The sequence below is a fragment of the Thamnophis elegans genome, chromosome 5, assembly GCF_009769535.1.
Source record: "Thamnophis elegans isolate rThaEle1 chromosome 5, rThaEle1.pri, whole genome shotgun sequence".
Taxonomy (NCBI): domain Eukaryota; kingdom Metazoa; phylum Chordata; class Lepidosauria; order Squamata; family Colubridae; genus Thamnophis; species Thamnophis elegans.
The window spans coordinates 91,944,038-91,970,861 of record NC_045545.1 but is presented as its reverse complement, the minus strand read 5'-3'; the positions used below and the strand labels follow the sequence as shown (position 1 = coordinate 91,970,861).

The following is a 26,824-nucleotide window of genomic DNA, read 5'->3' as shown; positions in this document are numbered from 1 at the left end:
AAACGCAGAGCGATTAAGGATGGTGTCCAACTTACCCTGTCGCCAATAAGACCGATTGGTCCAACGTCTCCGCTTAATCCTCGGGGACCCTGAAAATGAGGATCAATTCAAGGCAAAGCATGGCTGATGTATTAATTTACGAGATTTTGACGCTGCTTTTATTACTTCAAAAGCAATATATATTTTTTTTAAATACAAAAATCCAGCTAGTTCTACCTGCAATCCGATGTTACCAGGAGGCCCTGCTGGGCCTGGCAATCCTCGCGAACCCTGAGAAAAATAATAGTAAAAAGAGTTTAAGACGAGAGTCGGTCAAGAGTCCTCCAAAAAGAAGCTCCCTTCAGAAGCTGTGGGTGCCCCATCACTGGAGGCTTTCTAGAAGATCCTGGACAGCCTCTTGTCAGAAATGGTACAAGGTCTCTGGCTTGAGCCGGGGGTTGGTCTAGATCAGGGATCACCAACCTTTCGGACCACAGGGACCATTACATTCATAATTTTAAATCCCGCGAACCACTAATATGTTCTGCCTAATGACTAGTTGGGTGGGCGTGGCCAGCTTGATGTCACTCACGTTGAGGGGCACCTCGCCAGCCTCTACTTGCTCCTCCCCTCCCAGCCACTCCTCGCCTGCCCACCCAGGCTCCTTAAGGTCCCAACAGGAAGCAGTTGCTGGAGGTAAGCAGCCAACACAAGGAAGAGTTGACAAAACAGCTCAGTTCAAATTGGATCTGACCGAGAAGGAGGCACAGCAGAAGCACCTCACTGAGGACTACAAGCATGGGCTTTCCAAGCAGAGGGAAGACCTGCGGGAGTACAAGGCCAGGTGCCGGCACCTGGAGGCTCAGTGGGTTGAGATGGTCAACCAGTTCCAGGCCATGATGCAGTCCCACTGGAACGAGGCCCTCCGGCTCTTTGCCACCAGCGGCACTTCCCTCCAGCCTTCGCCCAAAGCCCCCCACCAGGAGGCTGAAGCAGACCCCAAGTCAGAATTTCTGCCCTCCCTCCAACACACACAAAAAGACCCCAAAGGGGGAGACTCTCTGCAGCAACACAAGCATTCATTGCACGTATCTGGCCCAGGGGTCAAAGTTTGAGGACCCCTAATTTAGTGCAATAAAAAAAATGCAAATAGTTTTTTCTGTGCACCACTAATATTTTATCATGGACCACCAGTTGGTGACCGCTGTTCTAGATCAGTGTTTCTCAACCTTGGCAACTTGAAGATGCTGGCTGGGGAATTCTGGGAGTTGAAGTCCGGACATCTTCAAGTTGCCAAGGTTGAGAAACACTGTTCTAGATGACCTCCAAGGTCCCTTCCAGAATTTCACTTTTTGTAGGAAATGCTTTTAGGGACAGAAGCAGTTTTCCTGTGCTCAGGCATCTCATTTCTTGGCGAGGCCAAATGTAGGTAGGACAGTTCACGGACCTTTCCATCGGAAACAAACCCTACAAGGCAACGAAGATCCTTACCTTCTCCCCATCTTTGCCTACTTGCCCAACTTCTCCTTTCTCACCGGTGTGCCCCTAAAGAAGAAAAGCAAAAGGAATCAGAATCCCATTTCTTTTCTTTTTTTTAATAATATAAATTTTTATTTTAAACACATAAACACATAAACAAAAACAAACACATGACTTAAAACAACATAGGAACAAGACGTTCCATTGTATATCATACGGCAGTTCCGTATCGGTTTCTTTGCAGTTAGTGTTTTCCTTTCTATACATTTCTATCTTGCATTCATGGTCTCCTTTTTTTTTTAATAATATACTTTTTTTATTTTCCATTTTCATAACATATAATCACATGTATACTATTACATAGCCAATATCCTATTTTATTATGTAGTAATTACATCAGTTCCTCTTGTCATCAATGTCCAGAAAGGTAAAAACCCATTATTAGCTCTTCTGCTCTCCATACACCTCTTTCTTCTGCCTCTCTCCTACCTCCTTTCTTCCCTCCAGCATCCTTTTCTACTCTGCTTCCCCTTCCTTTCTCCTTCTCCTCTCTCTTCATTCCACTCCTCCTTCTCCTCCTCATCTTCCCCCCCCTTACTCTCTCTCCTATCCCTCTCTTCCTATCTTTCTTCTCTCCTCTGTTTCCCACTCTTCACTCATGGCCTCCTTATTCGTTATCCATTTTTATGTACAATTCTATATTTATTTATACTTAGCTATTTATAACCAAATATTGTTTACCTATATTATCCTTTATATTCTTACTGTCATTTATTCTCTTACATACAATTCTAGGTATACATTCACATGGTTATTCTTTTTCTTTGCCATTCTTATACTATTGTTATTCCATTTAAAAGGTTATAAGGTACAGTTTGGATTGTTTTGTTTACCATCCCTAGCGCCTGTTGTGACACCACCTTATTTTCTTTTTTCTTTTCTCTCTCCCTTCCTTCTCTACTTCCTTCCTTCCTCTTCTCCTTCCCCTTCTTTCTTCCCTTACCTCTCCCCTACTCTTACCCTCTCTCTTCCCCTTCCTACCCTCTCTCCTTCTCTTTCTCTCCCTTCCTCCCTCCTCAGAATCTCCAGAATCCCATTTCTAAAGCTCTGAAACTGTTCAGAACCCCCTCCCCAAAAAAAGGTTATTACCCTGTTTTCCTGAAAATAAGACCTCCCTGGATAATAAGCCCAATCGGGCTTTTGAGTGCATGTGCTAATATAAGCCCTCCCCTGAAAATAAGCCCTCCCCTAAAATATTGCAACACAGCAACAGCCATGAGGTGACCACACTCGCCACTTCCTGCACCTCAAAGATAATAAGACCTCCCCGAAAATAAGGCCAAGCGCTTATTTCAGGGCTCAAAAGAAAATAAGACCCTGTCTTATTTTTGGGAAAACACGGTATTATGTCTACAGAATCGCCGAAGAAGGAATTTCCTTTCTATTTCCGATGTGAATGTTGAGAACTAGAAGATTGAAAAGGCGGCGAATGCCTTCAGCCTTTATGGCCATTGTAAATTATTTAGATCAGCCTTACAGGTAGGCCTCGATTTACAACCACAATTGGGGCCAGAATTTCTGTGGCTAAGCAAGGCAGTTGTTAAGTTCTAGGATTCTGCTACTTCTAGAGTTTCATCTCCCTAGCTCATCCTTTTGCTGCTGATAGAGGCCATTTCGATGCTTCCAGATAGTTCACGGGCAGGAAGAAACAAATCACAGTGTGAGAATTTCCACCTTGTGCCTGCACTCTCATATCGTTTGGCGCCAATCCGCCATGAACGGGGGGGGGGGAACGCTTGGGGGAAAGTGAAAGTGATAGAAATGTGTGTGCCTTTCAGAGAAAGCACTTCAAGGTTGTTTACCTGGGAGAAGAATACAGCTGCAAAACAGTCTACAAATCATCAAACTTGATTTAATTGAGGGCCACATCAAGATTGTGTTTGGCCTCGGGAAGCTGGGGTGGGCATTGCCAGCTCAACATCACTCGTGTCAGGGGGCGCCTGTGGTGGCCTGAGCACCCTGCCAGCGAAAATGGGCTCCCGAGCTCCGTTTTCGGCTGTGACGGCCTCATGCTACCCGCTGCCAGGGAAAACCGGAGCTTGCGAGGGCCGCCCGGGGCCCTCCCGAGCTCCAGTTTTGCTGGCAGACTACCACGGGCCAGTTTACTGTTTCCAGGGCAGCCCCATGGGTCATATCTAAGCACCGTGCGGGCCAGATCTGGCCCCCAGGCTTTGAGTTTGACATCCCTGAGTCTACACTCAGCATGTCCGCTTCAAAACCATTTTCTTTGAAATTGATTGGACGATGGGGAGGACCAGCAATGGGATATGACCGTGAGGCAGGGGACGGAGGAAATTATACTGAAAGTTCTGGCATGCGAACTTCAGTTCTGGCTTTGCTTTACTGTATTCCACTTGACCTCCAGTAAACTATACCTTTCTCAACAAATGGAGTTAAGGATCACTATTGCTTAAAGGTTCAAGCAATAGCAATAGCAGTAGACTTATATACCGCTTCATAGGCCTTTCAGGCCTCTCTAAGCGGTTTACAGAGAGTCAGCATATTGCCCCCAACAATCTGGGTCCTCATTTTACCCACCTCGGAAGGATGGAAGGCTGAGACAACCCTGAGCCGGTGAGATTTGAACCGCTGACCTGCTGATCTAGCAGTAGCCTGCAGTGCTGCATTTAACTACTGCGCCACCTTGGCAGAGGCAGGACTGATACACAGACTTCTCCTAATGACCCACTAACTTATGATAAAGATTTCCCAGACAGAGAATATATCTCAGGGAGTCCTCAGTTCAATTAAAAAGTATTCCGTACCTTGAATCCTGGTATTCCCGGGGGTCCTGGAAGGCCAGGTGGACAAAGCGATGGACACTGTATGCCAAACAAACCAGAAATTAATACTAGAGTTATAAAATAATTCACAAAATGGGCCGTTTTTATCAGTAGATAGTGCTCACTCACTGATCTCAATTGGGACTGGCAGCTCCATTGCTTAACAACACCATAATTGATTTTCATATTCTAGCTGGTGTTCCTACTCAGTCAAGCTTCCAAAAACAGCTCACTTAGTCCTGAGTATCTTGGGCTCTGCAGCACTAATGGTCAGCTTTCATTCATGTGTCCACAACACTGTGAGGTGACACTTCATTGTGATTTCCCCTTGTGTCACAGTAGCTGGCTATGCCCTGGTGGTTTTGTATGGGATCCCAAGCTAAGTAGGGTCCAGCCATATTAGTATTTGGATGGGTTATTTCTTCAATTGTTTCATTCCAGACTGGAGAACTGAAGGCATATTTATTTGATTATTTATATCCCACCTTTATTACTTTGGGAAAAAAACCCTCAAAGCAATGAACATATCTAACAAACTTTCCTCCCACTATTTTCCCCACAACAACCCTGTGAGGTGGGTTGGACTAAGAGAGAATGACTGGCCTAAGATCACCCAGCAGCTTTCATGCCTAAGGCGGGACTAGAACTCACAGTCTCCTGGTGATTGGCCCAAAGTCACCCAGTTGGCTTTCCTGCCTAAGGTGGGACTAGAACTCACAGTCTCCTGGTGATTGGCCCAAAGTCACCCACCCAGCTTTCATGTCTAAGGTGGGACTAGAACTCACAGTCTCCTGGTGATTGGCCCAAAGTCACCCACCCAGCTTTCATGTCTAAGGCAGGACTAGAACTCACAGTCTCCTGGTGATTGGCCCAAAGTCGCCCACCCAGCTTTCGTATCTAAGGCGGGACTAGAATTCACAGTCTCCTAGTGATTGGCCTAAAGTCACTCAGCTGCCTGAGGGGAGACTAGAACTCACAGTTTCCTGGTGAGAACCAAGGATCATATAATACACTCTGAGCTACAAATATTCTCTTCTGTTGGTAGGGTACAATTTTGCATCACTGTAAAGGAGATTAATTTCAAGAGACTTTGCCTAATGCCTAAATTAGTGTTCCTCAACCTTGGCAACATGAAGACGCATGGACTTCAACTCCCAAAAGTCTCCAGTCCATTGGTGGGTTGCTCCCGGTTCGGTCCAAATCTGGTGACCTGGTAGTGGGGCCGGCAGGAGGCTCCACCCACCTGCTCAGACGCTTCTGCGCATACGCAGAAGCATTGCGCACACAAGCGTGCGTGAGTGAACCAGTGGTAAACAAAATTGAAACCCACCACTGTAAGGATAGAGGAAAGGTTACGAAAGGACATGCGCAGCACACTGCCATGACCTTAGTAGCTGGTTACCTCAGATGTCTATGATCTCACCTAATTAGCTTCACCAGGCTGTACCAGGAACCATCTAGAGACTCCATCCTGGGTGGGATGTTCTTAGAGATTGACAAGGAGGATATGCCAATTACAATGCTGTTGTTATATGCCCTTTGCTTTGCTTGTAAAAACTTTATAAAAAGAATAAACCCTGCGAAGGCAGGGAGACATTTTGGATGAACCCTGCTATAATTTATTCCTGAGTCCTTCACACCAATGCCCTAGTCTGGGACTTCTGGAAGTCTATGCCTCTTTAAGTTGCCAAGATGCAGAAACACTGGTCTACATAAATAAATAACCTCGATGTTTGCATATGCCAACTCAATATGATCTCAACACAGAAACCTGAAAGGTGGGAAAATGCACACCTGAAGATCTCTAGTTTGGTCAAACACTCCAGGGAGGCCCTGCAACAAGGAAAATGCAGCACGTTACATATGGAGCATAGCTTACAGACACCCAGCATTGTTAAAGCACATGTAGCATGCTTAACCTGGATCCAGAAAAAACGCCAACAGGAGCCTTGTCACAATGCCAAACTTGGTTAAATTTGTTTTCTTGCTTTTTGAGTAAGTTGCCTAAACCCAACCAATCTGCTTAACCGATGGTTTGATATGCAGATAGTCCTCGACTTACGACCACATTTTTGTTGCTTGGTGAAATTTTTATTCAATGAGTTTTACCCCCATTTTACGACCTCTCTTGCCACTATTGTTAAGTGAATCGGTGCAATGGTTAAGTTAGTTACACGGTTGCTAAGTGAATCCGGCTTCCCCATCAACTTTTTTTGTCAGAAGGTGGCAAAAAGCGATCATATGATCTGCAATTCTCATACATATGACTCAATTGCCATGTCCCTGGGATCAGCAGGATATGCCCTTCTCTATCACTGTCTCTACGGGACAGTTTAGTGAGTAGTTTAGAGAACTGGTAGCGAAATTTTGAGTAGTTAGGAGAACCAGTAGCAGAAATTTTGAGTAGTTTGGAGAACTGGTAGCGAAATTTTGAGTAGTTAGGAGAACCAGTAGCAGAAATTTTGAGTAGTTTGGAGAACCGGCAGCAGAAATTTTGAGTTAGTTCAGAGAATCAGTAGCGGAAATTTTGAGTAGTTTAGAGAACTGGTAGCGAAATTTTGAGTAGTTAGGAGAACCAGTAGCAGAAATTTTGAGTAGTTTGGAGAACCGGCAGCAGAAATTTTGAGTTAGTTCAGAGAATCAGTAGCGGAAATTTTGAGTAGTTTAGAGAACTGGTAGCGAAATTTTGAGTAGTTAGGAGAACCAGTAGCAGAAATTTTGAGTAGTTTGGAGAACCGGCAGCAGAAATTTTGAGTTAGTTCAGAGAATCAGTAGCGGAAATTTTGAGTAGTTCAGAGAACCAGTAGTGGAAATTTTGAGTTGTTTAGAGAACTGGTAGCGAAATTTTGAGTAGTTCGGAGAACCAGTAGCAGACATTTTGAGTAGTTCGGAGAATCAGAAGCAGAAATTTTGACTAGTTTAGAGAACTGGTAGCGGAAATTTTGAGTAGTTTGGAGAACCAGTAGCGGAAATTTTGAGTAACTTAGAGAACCGGTAGCAGAAATTTTGAGTAGTTCAGAGAATCAGTAGCGGAAATTTTGAGTAGTTTAGAGAACTGGTAGTGGAAATTTTGAGTAGCTTAGAGAACTGGTAGCGGAAATTTTGAGTAGTACAGAGAATCAGTAGCAGAAATTTTGAGTAGTTTAGAGAACTGTTAGCGGAAATTTTGAGTAGTTTGGAGAACCGGTAGTGGAAATTTGGAGTAGTTCAGAGAACCGGCAAATGCCACCTCTGGCTGGCCCCAGAGTGGGGAGGGAATGGGATTTTGCAGTATTCTTCCCCTGCCTCGCCCACCAAGCCATGCCCAAGCCACGTCTCGCCGACGAAGCCACGCCCACAGAAACGGTTGTAAAAAAAATTGAATTTCACTACTGGGATGGGGCCGTGAGCCATTCAGAACCAGGGTGTGGAAGCAGCCAGCAAGCACGTGTGCACATCCCCACTTGCAAGCATTGGGCAAGCGCATGCCCTCAGGCTTCATTTGTGTGAGCGGTGGCCATGCATGCCCGCTGCTCGTGCAAAGGGAGCTGCGTACACAAGCTTGCCAGCCACTCGCACGGAATCATCCCTCTCTCCATCCCCCAATCCCGCCGGTCGTCAAATCCTGAAAGTTTGCGGAACTGAAACAAACTGATCTGAAACAAATGATAACTTACGGGTGGTCCCGGAGGTCCCTGTGACCCAGGAAACCCTGGGAGTCCAGATGGTCCCTAAATAGAAGGAGAAATAAAATCAGTTCAAAAGCAGACACCTTCAACTTAAATTATATTCAATAATTTATGGAAAGCATCTTTATATAGTTTACTGGCTGACAAAATGTCTCTATTTATATTTTATGTCTGAGCAAATTTGGCTTTCGCGCCTTCCGTATGGCTTAGTAGTAAGGTAGTCCTCCACTTATGACCATAATTGGCACTGGAAAAAAATCATTATTAAGTGCTGTGGTTGTTAAATGAGAGGTTATATGGCCAGATCTGATTTTACTCTTTAGCCATGGTCATTAAGCGAGACTTCACATAGCAAAAGTACTTATATACTGCTTCAGGGTGCTTTACAGCCCTCTCTAAGTGGTTTACAGAGTCAGCATCTTGCCCCCAACAATCTGGGTTCTCATTTTACTTAGAAGGATGGAAGGTTGAGTCAACCTGCAACCTGGTGAGGATCGAACTGCTGGCAGCCGGCAGAATTAGCTTGCAATACTGCATTCTAACCACTCCGCCCCCAAGGCTCATGATTTATGACCTGATTTATGACTGCTAGAATCCCAGGTTTTACAATCACGGGTGGGCCCTCCGGAGTACCGTACTGGAACAGTATCTGGTACTCCCAGCAGGCACCGGTATGCCCGTAGCGGGACATACTGGTCGTATCCCACCACTTGAGCATGGAGAAGAAAGAAGGAAAGCAGCCTTCTCCTTCCATCATGCCGGCTGCTCCATTTCCTGTTTCTCCATTGCAGCACAGCGCTCAGGATCCACTTTAATAGCGGGAGATCAATAATTTAACAACTCGTTCGCCTGAACCAGTGCGAAGCGGCTGAATCCTATCACTAAGTTTATCCCATTATGAAATTCTACCCTGGATACATCAGAACAAGAAAAAGAACAAAACTTACTGGTGAGCCTTTCTGCCCCCTTCCTCCTGGAAGCCCACTGGTGCCTGGAGGTCCCTGTTAAAAGAGAAAAGACAAATACCATATTTTTTGGACTATAAGATGCACCGGAGTATAAGACGCACCATGATTTTGAAGAGGTATTTTTTTACAAAAACTTTTTTGCACTCTGCAGGTCTCCCAAACCCTCTGCACACCTTGTTTTTTGCAAAAAAAAGGGTGTGTGTGTGGGACATGCACAGCTTTGGGAGGCTTGTAGAGTGTTCCTGGGAGCTGGGGTGGGGGGAAACAAGCAAAAAACCGCCCGTTTTTGAAAAAAAAAAGGGCATGCAGAGGTTTGGGAGGCTTGTAGAGTGCTCCTTGGGGCGGGGGGAGGGCAAAAACATCTGTTTTTGCCCTCCCCAGCCCCCAGGAGCACTTTGCAAACCTCCCAAACCCTCTGCACATCCATTTTTGCAAAGGGAGTGGGGTTTTGGAGGCCAAAAATGCTGTATTCAGTGTATAAGACGCAGTCAGATTTTCACTCTCTTTTGGGAGGGGGGAGAGAAGGTGCGTCTTATACTCTGAAAAATACGGTAAATGTTATTGTTTATTCTTTTCTTTAAAAAAAAAAGAGCCAAGGACTCCAAATTTCCATGCTCTGCTCCAAGTTCTTTCTCTGATCCCTCCGGCCCTTTAAAGACAGCCTAGAATGGCTTCAGGACTCAATTTAAAGGACCCCAATTCAATCCACATTTATTCTTATTCATAATTTTTTTTAAAAAAAAAAAAACTTACCGGTGGCCCTGATGGTCCTTTGCCCTGAAAAACGAGAAGGAAAACGCATAGTTAAATTGGCACAATTCTAGAAGAGCTGGTCATTTGGAAATATGCTCCTCCCACCCATTCCTCTTCCCTTACAGGCAGTCCTTAACCATTCAACCTAAGTGACTTAGGACCAATTTTCACACTTATGACTTTGCAGCAACCAACCTGATGGTCACAACAAGATTAAAATTCAGATGCTTGGCAACCGGTTTATATTTATGAACCGGTTGCAGGGTCCTGGGGTCATGTGACCCCCCCTTTTGCAAACTCTGACAAGCAATGGGGAAGCCAGATTCACTTAACAACGTAACCTACCTCAACAACTGCACTGATTCAGTTAACAACTGTGGCAAGAAACGTATGTAAAATGGGGCAAAACTCAGTTAACAACTGATATGCTTGGCAATGGAAATTTTGGACTCAGATGTGGTCATAACTCGAGGACTACCTGTATGTCAAAATAGACAACTGGATACAAACATTTCATATTCCCATAATATAAATATAGAGGTTTTTTGGCAAAGGGATAGAAAAATGCATACATGGGAAACTGAAATGATTATGGGGCTACTTAGAGTTCAGAAAATCCTCCCTCCCACCTTTTAATTAACTTTTAACATTACGTTTTCATCATCCTTGCCTCTTTTTAATATTTATACCCTATTTTTAATGTTTTAAAGATTTGATTAGTTGATAGAGCCAAAATACCTGTTTGAGTTTAGTGGAGAACTAAACTCTCTTTCTCTGCAAAATGAAAAATTCGTGATAAATCTTTATCACAGCTTGTTGTCTAATATTCAGGACTAATAGAATAGAATAACAGAGTTGGAAGGGACCTTGGAGGTCTTCTAGTCCAACCCCCTGCTTAGACAGGAAACCCTACACTACTTCAGACAAATGGTTATCCAACATCTTCTTAAAAATCTCCACTGTTGGAGCATTCACAACTTCTGGAGGCAACTAGTTCCACTGATTAATTCTTCTAACTGTCAGGAAATTTCTTCTTAGTTCTAGGTTGGAAGAAGCAATGGATGGAAACTAATCAAGGAGAGAACCAACCTAGAACTAAGGAGACAGTCAGAACAATTAACCAGTGGAACGGGTTGCTTCTAGAAGTTGTGAATTCTCCAATACTGGAGGTTTTAAAGAAAAGATTAGACAACCATTTGTCTGAATGTATAGGGTTTCCTACCTGAGCAGGGGGTTGGACTAGAAGACCTCCAAGGTCCCTTCCAACTCTGTTATTCTATTTTATTTTCTATTCTATTTTCTATTTTATACTTTCTGTTGTATTCTATTCTATCCTATCCTATCCTATCCTATCCTATTCTATTCTATTCTACTCTACTCTACCCTTAACCCAGGGGTGGGTTTCAACCGGTTCGTGGCGGTCCCTGCAAACTGGTTGGTCGGCGAACCCGGAAGTAAGTAACTTCCGGGAACGGCGAAGGGCCCACCTGCGCGCCCGCGCTCCTTACCCGGTTTTGACGAGTTCTGCGCTTCCACGCATGCGCAGGACGCATACAGCGCCTGCGCGATCCTCCAGGAGCAGCTGGAGCATCGCACAGACGCTAGTACGCATGCGCGCACCGCACGCATGCACGCGCGTGCATGTGCACGCCGCACGTGTGCGCGAGGACGCCGCCGGTCCCGTTCCAACCGAACCGGTTGGAACGGGGCGAGAAACCCACCCCTGCCTTAACCCTAAGTGGATTTTTACCACAATGGGATTTTCCCATGTAATGTTTTTACTAGATTGCTTAATGGGAGAAATAGACATGGATCTCTTCACTTACCGCTGGCCCAACAGCTCCCGCTGCTCCTATACTTCCCTAGGTGGACAAAACACAAAAATTAGTACTCTCCATCTTAAAAAGACTGCTGATACAATAAGAATCCCTCGGCTCTTGGAAGAAAAGTAGGACAGATTAAGAGAGAAAAAATACACACCCTCCCCATCTTTCCACTGGACTGCAGTCATTTCAGCCATTGCCTATCGGCTGCAGGATGAAGGCCTCTTCTGCATGTTTTCAACCAAGAAGGTCCTGAGCTTTCTTTTGCCAATTGGTCCCACCATACTTGCTGATATCATCCATCCATCCTGTTTTAGGCCTCTTTCATGGACGGTTTTTATCAAGTGGGATCCATTGTACGACTGCCTGCCTTAGTTCACCTGCCACCAGTGCTTCTTGCTATGGGACCATCCTGTTCCTCTTTCAGTTCTTCTATTCTCTCGATGGTATTGTATACTTTCATTTGTTCTCCAATCCATGCGCAGGTCTTTCTATCTTGCCTTGTAATGCATGTATCTTTCCATGGCTCTTTGTGCCACTCATAGATTTTGTATCAACGGTGAGGTTAGTGCCTATGTTTCACCAGCAGATGCATCGTCTTTTGGCTTATATTGTTTTTATCTTTTAGGATTGTAAGCCACCCAGACTTACCCTGTGGTATGATGGGCAGCACTAAATGTAGGAAAGAGAAAGGAAGGAAGGAAGGAAGGAAGGGAAGAAAGAAGAAAGAAAAAGGAAGGAAGGAAGAAAGGAAGGAAAGAAAAAAGAAAGAAAGAAGAAAGAAAAAGGAAGGAAGGAAAAAAAGAAAGGAAAAAGAAAGAAAGGAAAAAAGAAGAAAGGAAGGAAGAAAAGAAAGAAAGAAAGGAAAGAAAGAAGAAAGAAAAAGGAAGGAAGGAAAAAAGGAAGGAAAGAAAGAAAGAAAGAAGAAAGAAAGAAAAAGGAAGGAAGGAAGGAAAGAGAAAAGAAGAAAGGGAGGAAGAAAAGAAAGAAAGAAAGGAAGCAAGGAAAGAAAGAAAGAAAGAAAGAAAGAAAAAGGAAGGAAGGAAGAAAGGAAGGAAAGAAAGAAAAAAGAAAGAAAAAGGAAGGAAAGAAAGAAAAAAGAAACAAAGGGAAAAAAAGAAAGAAAAGAAAGAAGAAAGGAAGGAAAGAAAGAGAGAAGAAAGAAAAAGGAAGGAAGGAAAGAAAAACAAAAGAAAGGAAAAAGAAAGAAAGAAAAGAAAGAAAGAAGGAAGGAAGAAAAGAAAGAAAGCAAGGAAAAAAGAAGAAAGAAAAAGGAAAGGAGGAAGGGAGGAAAGAAAGAAGAAAGAAAAAGGAAGGAAGGAAGGAAGGAAGGAAGGAAGGAAGGAAGGAAGGAAGGAAGGAAGGAAGGAAGGAAGGAAGGAAGGAAGGAGGATTAATGGAAGAAAATGCTATGAAATAGGATCAAAAGAAGCTTGTGTTTGTGCATATGAGGAATGCCTAAATTATAACTGACTGATTTCTCCCGTTCAGACTGAATTGATAAAACCACTGGCTGCACCACTGAAGCCACCTTCTTTTCCACCTCAAGTGATTTTTCACATTTCTAGTGTAATTTTCCTTGCTTCCTCTCCCTTCTGCCGTGTGGCCAGGTATTTTTCTTCCTTTCCTTTCCACCTGACCAAATTCTCAGAGTCTGCATTTCAACTTGGGAGAGCATGTCGACATGCTTGCCTTTAATTGGGCACTTGAATAGCTGTCAAAGTCCATTCAATTTTGCTAAAATTAAAGCCTTTAAGAGTGCGCTGGGGGCAGAGAAGAGTGCAAGACTGTCTTGAATCTTGGGGGCTGAACGAAAACAACTAAAAAAAGTCAAATTCCTTATGGGTCTAATCATACTTGGACTAATCATACTAGTATTCAATCTAATTCAGTTCAGTTTAATTCAATGCCATTCAATTTGGATAGCAAACGTTTGACATTAATTTAGCCTTTAGTTTAAGATGAGCAATGTTTTTACTAGTCTTGCAATAGGTATTGCCATTTTATTTGCACAGCAGTAGACTGGCATTTATTTAGCACTAGCCGATAACCTGGCGTTGCCCTGGTATTTACTTAATTTCTAATGCTGGATTTTCCCCCTTACCAGAGGGAGCCCCTTTGTGGAGTACTGTGAAGGCATTACCAGGGCAACTCCACTGCGCAGCACAGTAGAAGCTTTTTTACGGCAGTACAGTAGAAGTCATTTTAAGGCACAACAGGCTGTATCTTAACAGAACACACAGTCCGCGGGGTTTTAGGGGTGTCTTACCCCCACAGTATTTGTTTCCAGAGAGTAAGTCATCTGTATACCAAGTTTGGTTGAAATTGCTCAAGGTGTTCCAGAGTTATGCTGGAACGAACACACACACACACACACACAGAGCCATATATATATGTGTGTGTGTGTGTGTGTGTGTGTGTGTTTTATATTTGTGCTGATAAATAAATAAAGGGAGACTAGTATAGATCTATTTCAAGCTATTTAGCTCTCATCAGCTAGCCATACCCTTACTGGGATTTGAACCTGGGCTATATGGCATACTAGGCACACCAGGCAGAGATCTTAGCCATTAGGCCACAGGCTCTTATCCGTTATCAGCGAAGCCAGGGTGAAAGGTATCTATTAGATTTTTACAACCCCTGGTAAGCCCCAATTATGGGAGGAAGCTAACTGCTTCCATCATCTGTCAATCGGCTCGTCACAAGAGTCCATCACGACAGAAACCCAATATTTTTACTGTTGCCTTTGTTATATTTGTGTTTTTTTATTTTTTATTTTTATTTGTGCTGATAAATAAATATTTATTTATCAGCACAAATAAAAAAAACCACAAATATAACAAAAGGCAACAGTAAAAATATTGGGTTTCTGTCGTGATGAACTCTTGTGACGAGCCGATAGACAGATGTTGGAAGCAGTTAGCTTCCTCCCATAATTGGGGCTTACCAGGGGTTGTGACACTAATATATACCTTCTTCCCTGGCTTCAGCTGATAAGGAGGAGACCTGTGGCTTGATGGCTAAGACCTTTGCCTAAGATGCAATACAGCACAGGTTCGAATCCCAGTAAGGGTGTGGCTAGCTAATGAGAGCTAAATAGCTTGAAATAGATCTATACTAGTCTCCCTTTATTTATTTATCAGCACAAATAAAAACACAAATATATATATATACCGGTTTTTCAGTACATAATACATAGATAGATTGTGCTCAAGACTATCAATATTTTTTATTGTCTATTAAAGCTGACCTTCTATGTAGAAGTGCATGCACAGCAGGCAAAACATTGTAATTAGCTCCCACCTGCCTTCAAAAATGAGGCTGCAATTTTTTTAAAGTTTTTAAAAATTCAGAAATGCCAGGTTCATTTTTTTAAAGATTGCTTTATGCTTTGCCAGTCTATTTCCCCCATGACTTTGTCTGGCTAGAAAATAATTGTGTGTGTTGCTTTCCTTTGTAATAGCTTCTGGAGGAGAACATTTCACTTTCTAACTGGAAAGTTGTTAAACACGGCTGTCAGTTCTCATAAGAAGTCATCCACCCAATCCTAACCCTTTCTCAGCTCAGTCCCCTAATTTGCAGAAATTTAATTAATGTACAATCTTTCCCAATGAAAATCCTATTAGGAGATGTTGGGGGAACTGTCAATTAAATAAAATAAAAAAACAAGTTCCTTCACACAAGTATTTTTAAAAGTTGGCATCTTTAAGATGTGTGAACTTTAATTCTCCAAATTACCCCAGAATTTTTCAGTCAGCATATGTGAACTTCAACTCCCAGAATTCCACAGCCAGCCTGTGTGTACCTCAACTCCCAGAATTCCCTAGATAGCTTGTATGAACTTTAACTCCCAGAATTCCCTAGCCACTCTGTGTATTCTTCAACACCCAAAATTCTCCAGTCAACATGTATGAACTTCAATTCCCAGAATTCTCCAGTCAGCATGTGTGAACTTTAACTCCCAGAATTCCCCAGCCAGGCTGTGTGTACTTCAACTCCCAGAATCCTCCAGGCAGCATGTGTGAACTTCAACTCCCAGAATTCCCCAGATAGCCTGTGTGAACTTTAACTCCCAGAATTCCCCAGCCAGCCTGTGTATTCTTCAACACCCAGAATTCCACACCAGCATGTTTGAACATCAACTCCCAGAATTCTCCAGTCAGCATGTGTGAACTTTAACTCCCAGAATTCCCCAGATAGCCTGTGTGAACTTCAACTCCCAGAATTCTCCAGTCAGCATGTGTGTACTTCAACTCCTAGAATTCCCTAGCCTGCATGGGTGAACTTCAACTCCCAGAATTCTCCAGTCAGCATGTCTGAATTACAATTTCCTAGCCAGCATGCTGACATAGGGAATGCTGGGAGTTGAAGTGAACACATGTCAAGTTTGAAAAAATCTTGTTTCGTATCTTAATAATAACAGCAACGTGTTTCAAAAAGTCCATGCTGGACACAACTTGGGATAACTCATCCTTAGTTGAAGAGCTGCACAAATAATGAAGCTTCAGTACCAATAAAACGATTACTTACTCGGTCTCCTGGCGACCCTATTGGTCCAGGCGGGCCATCCAAACCTGTTAAACCCTGAGAATGAACAAGAAGACGATATTAGAAAGAATACTAGGAATGTATTAGAGCAGGGGTGTCCAAACTTGGGAACTTTAAGACTTGTGGACTTCAACTCCCAGAATTCCCCAGCCAGCATTCTGGGAGTTGAAGTCCACAAGTCTTAAAAGTTCCCAAGTTTGGACACCCCTGTATTAGAGAGAATGGGAATCGGGAGAAGATTGAAAACAGAAGAACGATCATTCTCCTTAAGCCAAAGTGTGACCATGTTTTATATTTGGATGGAAGACCAACAAGAAACTCTTAACGGTCGAAGTCAGATTGAAAACTTGGCAAAGTGTTTGTTTGGCACTGATCAGGGGCCAAGGAATTTTTTTGGATCCAGAGACAATAAACATTCCACTGGGTAAAGAAATTTATCTCCCCGTGGGTGACGGGAAGAGAAGACAATGAAAACACAGGAAGCTTGAATACTTACATCTACTCCAGGAAGGCCTGGCAAACCAGCATCTCCTTTCTTCCCATTCTTTCCTCGTGATCCTTTGAGTCCCTGAAACCAGGTAAATAGACAAGTGCTGTTAATATTAGTACCAAGTCATAAGGCATAAGCCAACCCTTGAAATACTGTGCCCAGTTTTGGTCACCCTGATATAAAAAAGGTGTTGAGACTCTAGAAAGAGGGTGACAGGGCTCCAAATAATGCACCAGTGGTTGGTTTCAAAAAATTTTGGAACCTCTTCTGTAGGTGTGGTCTGCTTTCCGGGTCCACTGGTGGAACCTCTTCTAACCGGTTCGGTAGATTTGACCAACCGGTTCTACCGAATAGGTGCGAACTGGTAGGAACCCACCTCTTTAATGCACCCATAGAAAACAAACTCCGAGGTGCACTTGAGCACCTCAAAGAATAGTTTATTTTGAACATCATATTGGCCCAAACTGGTGAAAGCCGACTCTGATATTTCGGGCGGCTTTCACCTAAGTAAAAGTAAAAGTTTCCCCTCAAGTCACTGGTTGCGCTGTCCAATCTAGGTGCCGGCCGGTTGCTGGGTTACTGACTCCTCCTCTGGCTAGACACCTGTGAGAATGTCCTTGGCTCCCACAGCAAAAAAATTACTGCTTTGGCTTCAAAACCCCATCTAACTATTCCCCCCCCTCCCACTGCTGTGTAGCAACCCTGAAACCTCCAATATGGCTTCAGCCAGATTCACTTCAGAATTGACAAGAGTGCAGAGAAGAGCGACAAAGATAGTAAGGAATCTAAAGCTAAACAATAAGTTGGTTGATTGATTGAGGGAGCTCGGCATGTCTCTTCTAAGGAAGAGGAAGACAAAGTTGGCATGATAGCAGACTTCCAACATTTGAGGGGCTGCCACACAGTAGAGAGGGGTCAACCTATTCTCCATAGCACCTGATGGTAGAACAAGAAGCAACAGCTGGAAACTAATCAAGGAGAGAAAACCAACCTAGAACTAAGGAGGAATTTCCTGACAATAAGAACAATTGATCAGTGGATCGGTTTGCCTTCAGAAGTTGTGGGTGCTCCATCACTGGAGGCTTCAGGGAGGCCTGCTAGGCCCAAAATGGGGCACTGGGGGGGGGGGTTGCATGCGCATGCACAGGTGGGCAGGTGCACAGGGAGGTACACGTGTGCATTGCATTATGGGTTTGGGCACACACATCCACTCTGTGGCACACATGCTCACGCATTCGGCACGTGAAAACAAAAAAGTTAGCCATCACTGGAGTTAGGAATATAATTCTAACGGTTGGGTTGGCAATCTATAAATCATATAGCAATGCTGTACCTGTTTCTTTAAATCATACTGTAAAATGTGATTGGTTGCTGTTTTCCTCAATCGGCCATAAGAGGGAGCCAGAGTGACTGTTAGCTCTCTGTTAGATGCTGGGCTGATCTGATCTGATTGTTTTGGAAGCTGGCTGTTAGAAAGTACCGTGAGCTATTGTAAGTTTTGCAACTGTTAGCAAACTTTTTGTACCGGACTGATTATATGATACTGGACTATGTTATTTGGATTATCCCTTAACTGAAAGGCAATGATGACTGACTGTTTTAACCGTGTATGACTTGGATTGTTTGATGGACTCTGATACCTCTATTTCCATGAAAGTAAAAGCCATTTAAACTGCAGTGTCTCCATATGCTGGTTTGTGTGTTCTCCAACACAACTCTCACAACGCTTCGCTGAATGTACTCGCTTTCCCAATGGGAAGCTTACTTAACAACTGGTATAGGGTTTCCTGCTGGAGCAGGGGGTTGGACTAGAAGACCTCCAAGGTCCCTTCCAACTGTTATTCTGTCAATATACACAGAACCTGTAACAACATGATGATGGAATACCCAGCTTTAATAAGTGAATTACCAACTGGTATGTGGGCTGCAGGGTTAAATGTCTTGTTACCTTCTCATTCATCCCCATATCTCTCAAGCTTAAAGCTTCTCTAGGTTTAACTTTCTTTCTTCCTTCAGAAGTACTAATGACGTAATGGAAAATGGTCTGGAGATGTTCCCTCATCTCAAAAGCTGCCCAGATATTTAGTAGGTTTTTTTGCAGTCTTTTTTGTTTCCATAGTTGTGTCTCCTTCCTACCAAAATTTATTTCTACCTATGTCTTGAAGATTGTTTAGATATCTTACTAACTGAATTTGTTTCAGAATATGTCATAAAGGTGTAATGTTATTGGAGGTTTATTGAAACTGCGAATGAATGCCAGTAGGTGGTTGGGTCTTTAAATACAAATGATTTTAGATAAAAAACATGTTTAAATAACTGTAATTAAATGAGAATGGTGGTACAGGGATAGTAAAATACATAAATTTTCTTTTTTGATTTAAAATGTACAACTCAATTTGAATAAAGTATATGTAAGGATTGTGGAAGAAACGCACAAAATAAATGTATTTGTAACCAATCGACACGCTTTCTACAAGATGTAACTAACGAAAGATGATTCTTTTTTTGTGTTTTTGTTTAATTAAAGTAATAAAACTTTTTTAAAAAAAAAGATTGTTCCAACAAAATAATATTGTCCCAAGAGAATAATACTTACTGGTGGTCCTGGCAGGCCTGGGGGCCCAGGTTCTCCCTAAACAGATAAGGAAAAAGAGAGCAGCATTAACAACGAACAGTTGCAAGAACTAGGCAGGACTAGTCTAGTGAAGAGAAGGACCAGGGGAGACATGATAGCAGTCTTCAAATATTTGAGGGGCTGCCATGGAGAGGAGGGGGTCGAGCTATTTTCCAAAGCACCTGAGGGGCAGACAAGGAATAATGGATGGAAACTGACCAAGGAGAGAGATTCAATCTGGAAATAAAGAGACATTTTCTGACAGTGAGAACAATCAACCAACGGAACAGAAGTTGCCTTCAGACGTTGTCGGAGCTTCATCATTGGAAGCTTTCAAGAAGAGACTGGACTGCCATCTGTCAGAAATGGTGTAGGGTCTGCTTGGGGGGTTGGACTAGATGACCTACAAGGTCCCTTCCAACCCTGTTAATCTGTATCTCTGTTATGTTGAGGTGGACCCATTTTAAAATAACAGAAAATAATTATTTTCTCCAAAGTGTGGCGTGTTGTTTTGCTGGAATAAATTATTCGTGAAAACATATTCCTGTGATTCTCCCCCCCCCCCAAACAATCCAACAGGGTTACCAAAACTTGATGGATGCCAGATTTCCTAACATTTCATTAATTCATGTTAATGTTGATCACAGGGCGAAACCAGACTTTTCTAACGAAGCATGTATTTAAGCAGTCGTCTTAGTAATTTGTGATTAAGCTTTTGTGTTGCCTTAATTGAACTGAATCGGGGCTTGGATTTGTCCCAGAGAAGCAATTGTGGCCTTTTTATTTTTTATTTTTCCTGAGGAAGAAGCTTTAATTGACTTTTCTTGGTGCCTCCTCAAGAAAGTTAGACTGAGGTAATCTCATAAAGGCAAAAGGAAAGATTCTAGTCTACACAGAACTTCATAAAATCAACCATTCAGGAGTTGACCACAGTAACCTTCCATCCCTTTCTTCTTCTAGTGTGGACTTATTTATATTGATTGATTGATTGATTGATTGATTAGCCTATAGGCCCATGATGGCGTACCTATGTCACGTGTGCCAAAGGTGGCATGCGGAGCCCACTCTGCGACCAAGTGAGCTGTCGCCCATCTCAGCTTCATTGCGCATGCACATGGGCCTCCCACCAACCAGCTGATTTTTTGGGTCTCTGTGCGGGAAAGGGTGGGGGTTCTCACACAAGGGGGGGAGAGTTTTGCACACATATGCGGGGGGTCATGTGTGTGCATGCATGGGGGGGGTCATGTGTGCATGCACAGGGGGCAGGCCGGGTTATGTGTGCATCCGCAGGGGTGGGGTGGGGGTCATGTGTGCATGTATGAGGGAGTCATGAGTGCATGCACAGGGGGCAGGCTGGGTTATGTGTGCATGCGCAGGGCCGGGGGGGGGTCGTGTGTGCATGCACAGGGGGAGTGATGTGCGTAGGCGGAGGTGGGAGGGGGAGGATGGTGTGTTCCCTGTGCCCCATTTTTTTTGTTTCAGAAGGCTTCAGGTAATCCTGCTAGGCCCAAAATAGAGCACAGGGATGTGTGGTGCGCTCCCCTCCCCCATCCCATTTTTGGTCCCGGGAGGCTTCAGGGTGGCCTGCTAGGCCCAAAATGAGGCACTGGTGGTCCTGCACATGCAGGAAGGGGATTGCGGGGGGTCACGCATATGCTCAGGGGGCGAGGGGAGTGCAGGGGAGTTGTGTGTGCATGCTCAGGGGGCGGAGCGCATTGCAATGTGGGTTTGGGCATGCACACACTAATGCACGTGCACGCGCAATTTGGGCACACAAGGTTTAACAAAAGGTTAGCCATCACTCCTATAGGCCATATCAATGTACAGGTTCAAACACATATTACCAATAAAATCTAAAGATTTAAAAATCTAAATCTAAAATCTTTAAAACGAAGGTGGGGTAAAATACAAGAGTTAGATAAAATACAATAATCTAATGCATAAATATGAAAAATAGAATAAAATGACATAAAATGATATTTTTCGATCACCCCTGCTGCAATCTGCCCCCATTCAGGTTCCAGCCTGAACTATAACTCTGGCCGCCTTGATACTTACATCAATGCCATCCTTTCCAGGTGACCCAGGAGGCCCTCGCGGTCCCGGCAAGCCTCGTGCTCCTGGCCTCTGGAGAGAGGAAAATTGAAGCCTCAATTTCTTTCAGAAGAAAGTTACCGCTTGAAAGCAGCGCATGACAACGCAAAGTATTCAGACTCTTAAAATCCCAATAGGAAGTGAAATTCATTGCTACCCATTCTCCCTCCCTCTGGTGAACTGGGTTTTCTTCTTTGGAGCTGTTTCTATTGCTTCAAATAGCAATAGCAAACTTAGACTTATATACCGCTTCACAGGGCTTTATAGCCCTCTCTAAGTGTGGGTTCAAAATTTTTAGCAAGGAGTGCTCTGTCCAGTGGCCATAGCGGACGTGGCCAGGGGTGGGGGGTCGTTTTTGCCCTCCCTGGGTTCCGGAGGTTTTTTCCGAGCCTTCGGGAGGGTGAAAACGGCCTCCCCAAGCTCCGGAGGCCCTCTGGAGGCCGGAAATGGGTCTTCCAAGAGGCCCCGTTTTTGCCCTCCCCGAACCTCCGTGTGCACCCTGCACTTATCTGCATCCAAAACAGGTTGCGTGGGGACTTCTGGGAGGGGTGGGCGGGGCGGGGCCAGCCAGGAATGGGATTCTCCAAACTGCACAGAATCTTAGCGAGAGGTTCTCTCAAATCACTGCAAACCCCCAGCAGACCATAAACTCCAACAAGTTTTGAAGCTCACTTTCCCCAACGTCCAGCTAAGAAGTTGGGACCACCTTACTCAAGAGAGCGAAAGCAGAATGAAGCAGAAAAGGCTTACCACTCTGAAACTCCAATCATTTAAACTTTTAAAAAATTATCTGCTAGGGAAACAAGGCTCAGTTTTCCACTCCCTATAAACGGAACAATATTTAACGGTTCAAATGATGAGAACAATTAACCAGCGGAATGGGCTTACCTCCAGAAATTGTGGGTGCTCTACCACTGGAGGGGTTTAAGAGGAGATCGGGCCGCCATTGTCTGGAGTGAGTCAGGGCCTCCTGCTTGAGCAGGGATTGGACTAGAAGACCTCCAAAGGTCCCTTCTAATGTTGTTATTTTGGGGGCAGGAAGAGAAAGCACTATTTGGAGTGCTTTGAGGACCCAGATTGTTGGGGGCAATATGCTGACACTGTAAACCGCTTAGAGAGGGCTGTAAAGCACAGTGAAGCGGTATATATAAGCGCAATTGCTATTTAAAAATGGGTTTTGTTCTGACCCCCCTCGTTCCACACCAAAGCATACTCCGAGCCACAGATAAGTTACGGCATTTAATTAACAGACAGACAGATCCTTGGCAGCAAACCGGCACAGACAAGCTTGGGCAGCAATAAACACAGATAAAGCTTGGCAGCAATCCAGCCTGCCAAGCTCATAACAATGTTCTCCGACATTCGATCCTGTGTTGACTTCTGCAAGAGAGGCGTGTGCACAAGTAGTCTTTTTATAGTCTGGAGAGGAGCCTAATGACCACCAGCTGAGTGCAATTACCTCCTGTAACTGCGCAACTGTTCCTGACGCCTATTAGCTCTTCGATGCCATGCATCCAGGAACAACTCACTATTGACGTCCGGATCACTCTCCCTTGTCTCCTCCCCACTGGTCCGAGGCTCAGGTGCCTCCTGGTGGCCAACCAGCCTCTCTGTGCCCTGCTCGGATTTGGAACCCTGTCCAGGGTCCTCCACATCCTCCAGAGCTGACTCATAGGGCCCCTCGCTGTCGGAGTCTGGTGGCAGCTCCAACGGCTCCTGCTGGGCCACAACAGGTTTGCACTTAATTAGATCACTAAAGTTGTGTAGATGTGCATTCACTCATCTTGTTAATCTTGGTTTGTTTCAACTTGCATTAGATTTTGGGGTGGGGTTTTATGTATGGCCATTTGATTCATTTATGACCTGTTCTGTTGTGACAGCTCCCAAAATAGGTTAATTCAGGAAGCAGGTTAAGCAAGCTATGACAGCCTTCAAGTTAGAATAATAGAATACGTGACCCGTCAAAAGCGCGTTCCACAAAAGCGCGGTCGACGAAATCGCGTATGTGACATCATCACAACGCGACGAAAAAGATCGAAAAATTGAAATAAAAATTAAATTACAGCAAGCCGATTCACATAAAGGTAAGGGTTAGGTTAAGGGTTAGGGTTAGGGTTAGAGCGTTAGCGTTACGTTTAGCGTTAGGTTAAGGGTTAGCGTTAGGTTTTTCGTTACGTTAAGGGTTAGGTTTAGGGTTAGGGTTAGGTTTAGGGTTAGGTTAAGGGTTAGGTTTAGGGTTAGGTTTAGGGTTAGGTTTGGGGGGGGTAGGGGAAGGTTTTAGCTTTATTTTTACATTTTTTGATCTTTTTCAATCTTTTTCGTCGCGCTGTGATGACGTCACATACGCGCTTTCATCGACCGCGATTTTGTTGTCCGCGGTTTTGTGGTAGAACCAATAGAATAATCACAGAATATCAGAGTTGGAAGGGACCTTGGAGGTCTTCTAATCCAACCCCCCGCTCAAGCAGGAAACCTGGTATATACCATTTCAGACAAAATTGTTATCCAATCTCTTCTTAAAACACTCCAGTGTTGGGGCACCCACAACATTGGGAGGCAAGAGTAGTGGACACCTTTATAACAGGGTTGTGGGTACAGGTATATCTTTAAGTTCCAATGAATGTCACAGTTTAGTTCAGTTTAATTTATTGTCATTGCACATCATACAATGAAATTAAATGTCACCTTCAGTGTACATTATAACTATAAAACACAAAGACACATCCTTCACATGTTATATAATTGAAATGCAAAACCCGATATTGCATTAATATTGCACTGTGCCATAGAATTCAATATAGTTACTACACTGGGATGGAAGCTGTTTTTCAGCCTATTTGTCCTTGTTTTTATTGCCCTGTACCGTCTGCCAGATGGTAATAGCTAAAAAAAAGGACGCCCAGGATGAGATGGATCTTTGAAAATGTTTTAAACTTTCTTAAGGCAGCGGGAGCTATAAAGCTCTTTCAAAGAGTGGAGAGAGCAACATCAGTTCAGTTTGATGGCACCGCTTTCTAAATTCCAGCAGTGTTTTATTTTCAGCTCTAGGTATGCAGGGGGAAAAAAAGATGCTATAAAGGTTTCTTTATGTAGGGGAAAAAAAACCTTGGTTCCAGAAAGAAACTTTCAACCAATTTTGACCGACAAAGGTTTCATTGTATAGCAAGATGTGCTCACATCTAAGGAGAGGCAATACCAGGTTTCTGAATTTGACTGCCAAAAACATTTGATTTGCTAATTAAGAAAGGGATTTTTTTCCCCATTATTCAGTCACATTAACCTGTTTTAGGGTTCTTTTTAAAAATAGACTTTTTAACAGGATAAATCCCTTATCTTTGCCTCAAATGCACTGCAAGTAGAGGGCTAAACTTAATTGTGAATGTCGCTGAAAATACAGAACTGAGGAGATTTTGTACTTTGTGAAACTTAATCCTTCCACCTGAAGCATTCCCGCCCCCAAAAAAACTTTTTGCTTTAAAAATAATAATCCTATTTTTTACTAAAGAAGGAAAAAGGGAATTGCAAATATTTTAACTACAGTTTGGCTACTGGGTGACAGGGCCTGTGACTTAAAACCTTCTATTATCTGCTCCTGGTGTGATTTGGAAGTCCAACTCAGTAAAACTAGACCATTTTTACTCTTAAAAGTTCTCAATTATGAAATTGGCTTAGAAAAATAGTCCCATTTATCCATTCCTCTATGAAAAGTTCAGGGCATCCATGGGGATGATAAAGATTAATTGCACAAGTGTAACTTTTCTTTAGTTTTTCTAAAAACGTCCCAGCATTATTTAAAATTTTTTTTAATAAATGTAATAAAATAATAAATTTAATAAAAAATAATAAATTTAATAAAAATAATAAATTTAATAAAAATAATAATTTTATTCATTAAGCATGAAACTCAGTCAAGGGAACATTTAAAGATGTATCACAAATTTATTAATTGTTGTTATTTTCATTATTTAAATTATTAAATTATTTAAATTTTTTTTAAAAAAATATCACCCATTTCTGCATGGAATTTGGTTTTAAGTAGCTGGAGACCAACATTTAGGATAATATTTATTGTCTTAATTTTGTGGAGGTTGTGACCAGAAAATGGATCTTGAGTAAATCATTAGAAGTTCCCAGTGCCAAGTGTAACTAATTTTATGAGGGGTCCTTGGTGATCTCTGAGCTTGGTTGTTTTCTTGCAGAAGTTTCATGATCAAACTACATAACGTCATCGAATAATGCACTGATGATGTTACCTAGTTTGGTAATAAAACATCTGCAGGAAAACATTGAAGATCAGAGGGTACCAAGGACCCCACATTTTAACCCTGAGCTACAAATATTCTTATCAGAACTAATCTTATTTCTGTAAGCTGCCTGGAGTCCCCATGAGTGAGTTGGATGACCATATAATTTTTATTAATAAATAAAAATAAAATAGATGTTAGAGGTGTATGCAACTTTAGACACATACACCCATGGAAAGAAGGAGGAGTAGGGGTGATATGATAGCAATGTTCCAATAGCTAAGGGGCTGCCTCAAAGAAGTGGGGGTCAACTTATTCTCTAAAGAATCTGAAGGCAGAAAAAGAAGCAATGGAAGGAAACTAATCAAGGAGAGAACCAATCTAGAACTAAGGAGAAACTTTCTAACAGTTACAACAATTAATCAGTGGAACAGCTTGACTCTGGAAGCTTTTGTGCTCTCCAACACTGGAGGCTTTTAAGAAGCGATTGGACAACCATTTGTCTGAAATGGTATGGGGTTTCCTGCTTGAGCAGGGGTTTGGACTAGAAGACCTCCAAGGTCCCTTCCAATTCTGTTATTCTGCTATATATATATAGCAAGACAGCATCATCATTAATTATTTTAAAGGAGTCTATTGGATCCATAAGTATAGCAATCTATCTAGCCCTCAATTTTATAGGATTGAAGGACTGGCCTTTCAAAAGCCAAAGGGACTCTTACCTGAGCAGAGGTGATGGCTAAAAGTTGAGATAAAAGTATTCCAAGGAAAAATAAACCAGCCATAGTTGTCGCTGTTTAATTCCTTCCAGTCCCAAGGAAAGAAGAGAAGTCTTCTTCTTCCTTCAAAGTTTAATTAACTCCTTCCCTGCTGATCCAATCCACCTTTTGCTTCAGAACAAACCCACCTTCCTTCTAGATTTTTCAGAACGACAAGGAGAGGCAGATGGGTGAACCAGGAGCAACATTCAGTGAGAGGAAAGGGGAGGGGGGAAAACACCACCCAGGTTCTCCAGAAAGGTGGGGGAGAAAGGAGGAGGGGCAGAAGGGCTGGTCCAACTGTAAAGTTGGACATGAGGCATTGCATTCACAGCTCAAGATTTCTTAGAGCCTGCTGTGTGCTTTCAGCTAGAGAGCGGCAGGAAAAGAGGCCCCATTGTACACCCAAAAAAGGCTTGGTTTAGCTGGTGTATCTCGTCTATTTGCTCAAGAGAGCCTATTTCCCCTTGCAAAATGTCCTGATTTTTCTTTAAGCTTTTCTGCACAAATATTAAGCTACTGTCTGGAGAATCCCCTGAACACAACAGCCCATCAGAGCAGTC

The 26,824-nt window shown here is 43.2% G+C and overlaps 1 protein-coding gene across 1 annotated transcript in view; it reads right to left on the bottom strand.

The window, feature by feature from the left end:
• The window catches only part of COL9A3 (collagen type IX alpha 3 chain), a 67,693-nt gene extending 40,869 nt beyond the window's left edge, over window positions 1-26,824 (bottom strand). Inside the window, exons 1-14 of the mRNA XM_032218378.1 lie at window positions 26,226-26,824; window positions 21,224-21,292; window positions 19,148-19,183; window positions 16,558-16,629; window positions 16,044-16,097; window positions 11,517-11,552; window positions 9,691-9,714; window positions 8,917-8,970; window positions 7,958-8,011; window positions 6,096-6,134; window positions 4,284-4,340; window positions 1,471-1,524; window positions 217-270; window positions 36-89 (exon numbers count right to left, since the gene is read on the bottom strand). Coding sequence (XP_032074269.1) covers window positions 36-89; window positions 217-270; window positions 1,471-1,524; window positions 4,284-4,340; window positions 6,096-6,134; window positions 7,958-8,011; window positions 8,917-8,970; window positions 9,691-9,714; window positions 11,517-11,552; window positions 16,044-16,097; window positions 16,558-16,629; window positions 19,148-19,183; window positions 21,224-21,292; window positions 26,226-26,288 — 720 coding nt within the window. The 5' untranslated portion in view covers window positions 26,289-26,824. The remainder of the gene's footprint in view (window positions 1-35; window positions 90-216; window positions 271-1,470; window positions 1,525-4,283; window positions 4,341-6,095; window positions 6,135-7,957; window positions 8,012-8,916; window positions 8,971-9,690; window positions 9,715-11,516; window positions 11,553-16,043; window positions 16,098-16,557; window positions 16,630-19,147; window positions 19,184-21,223; window positions 21,293-26,225) is intronic.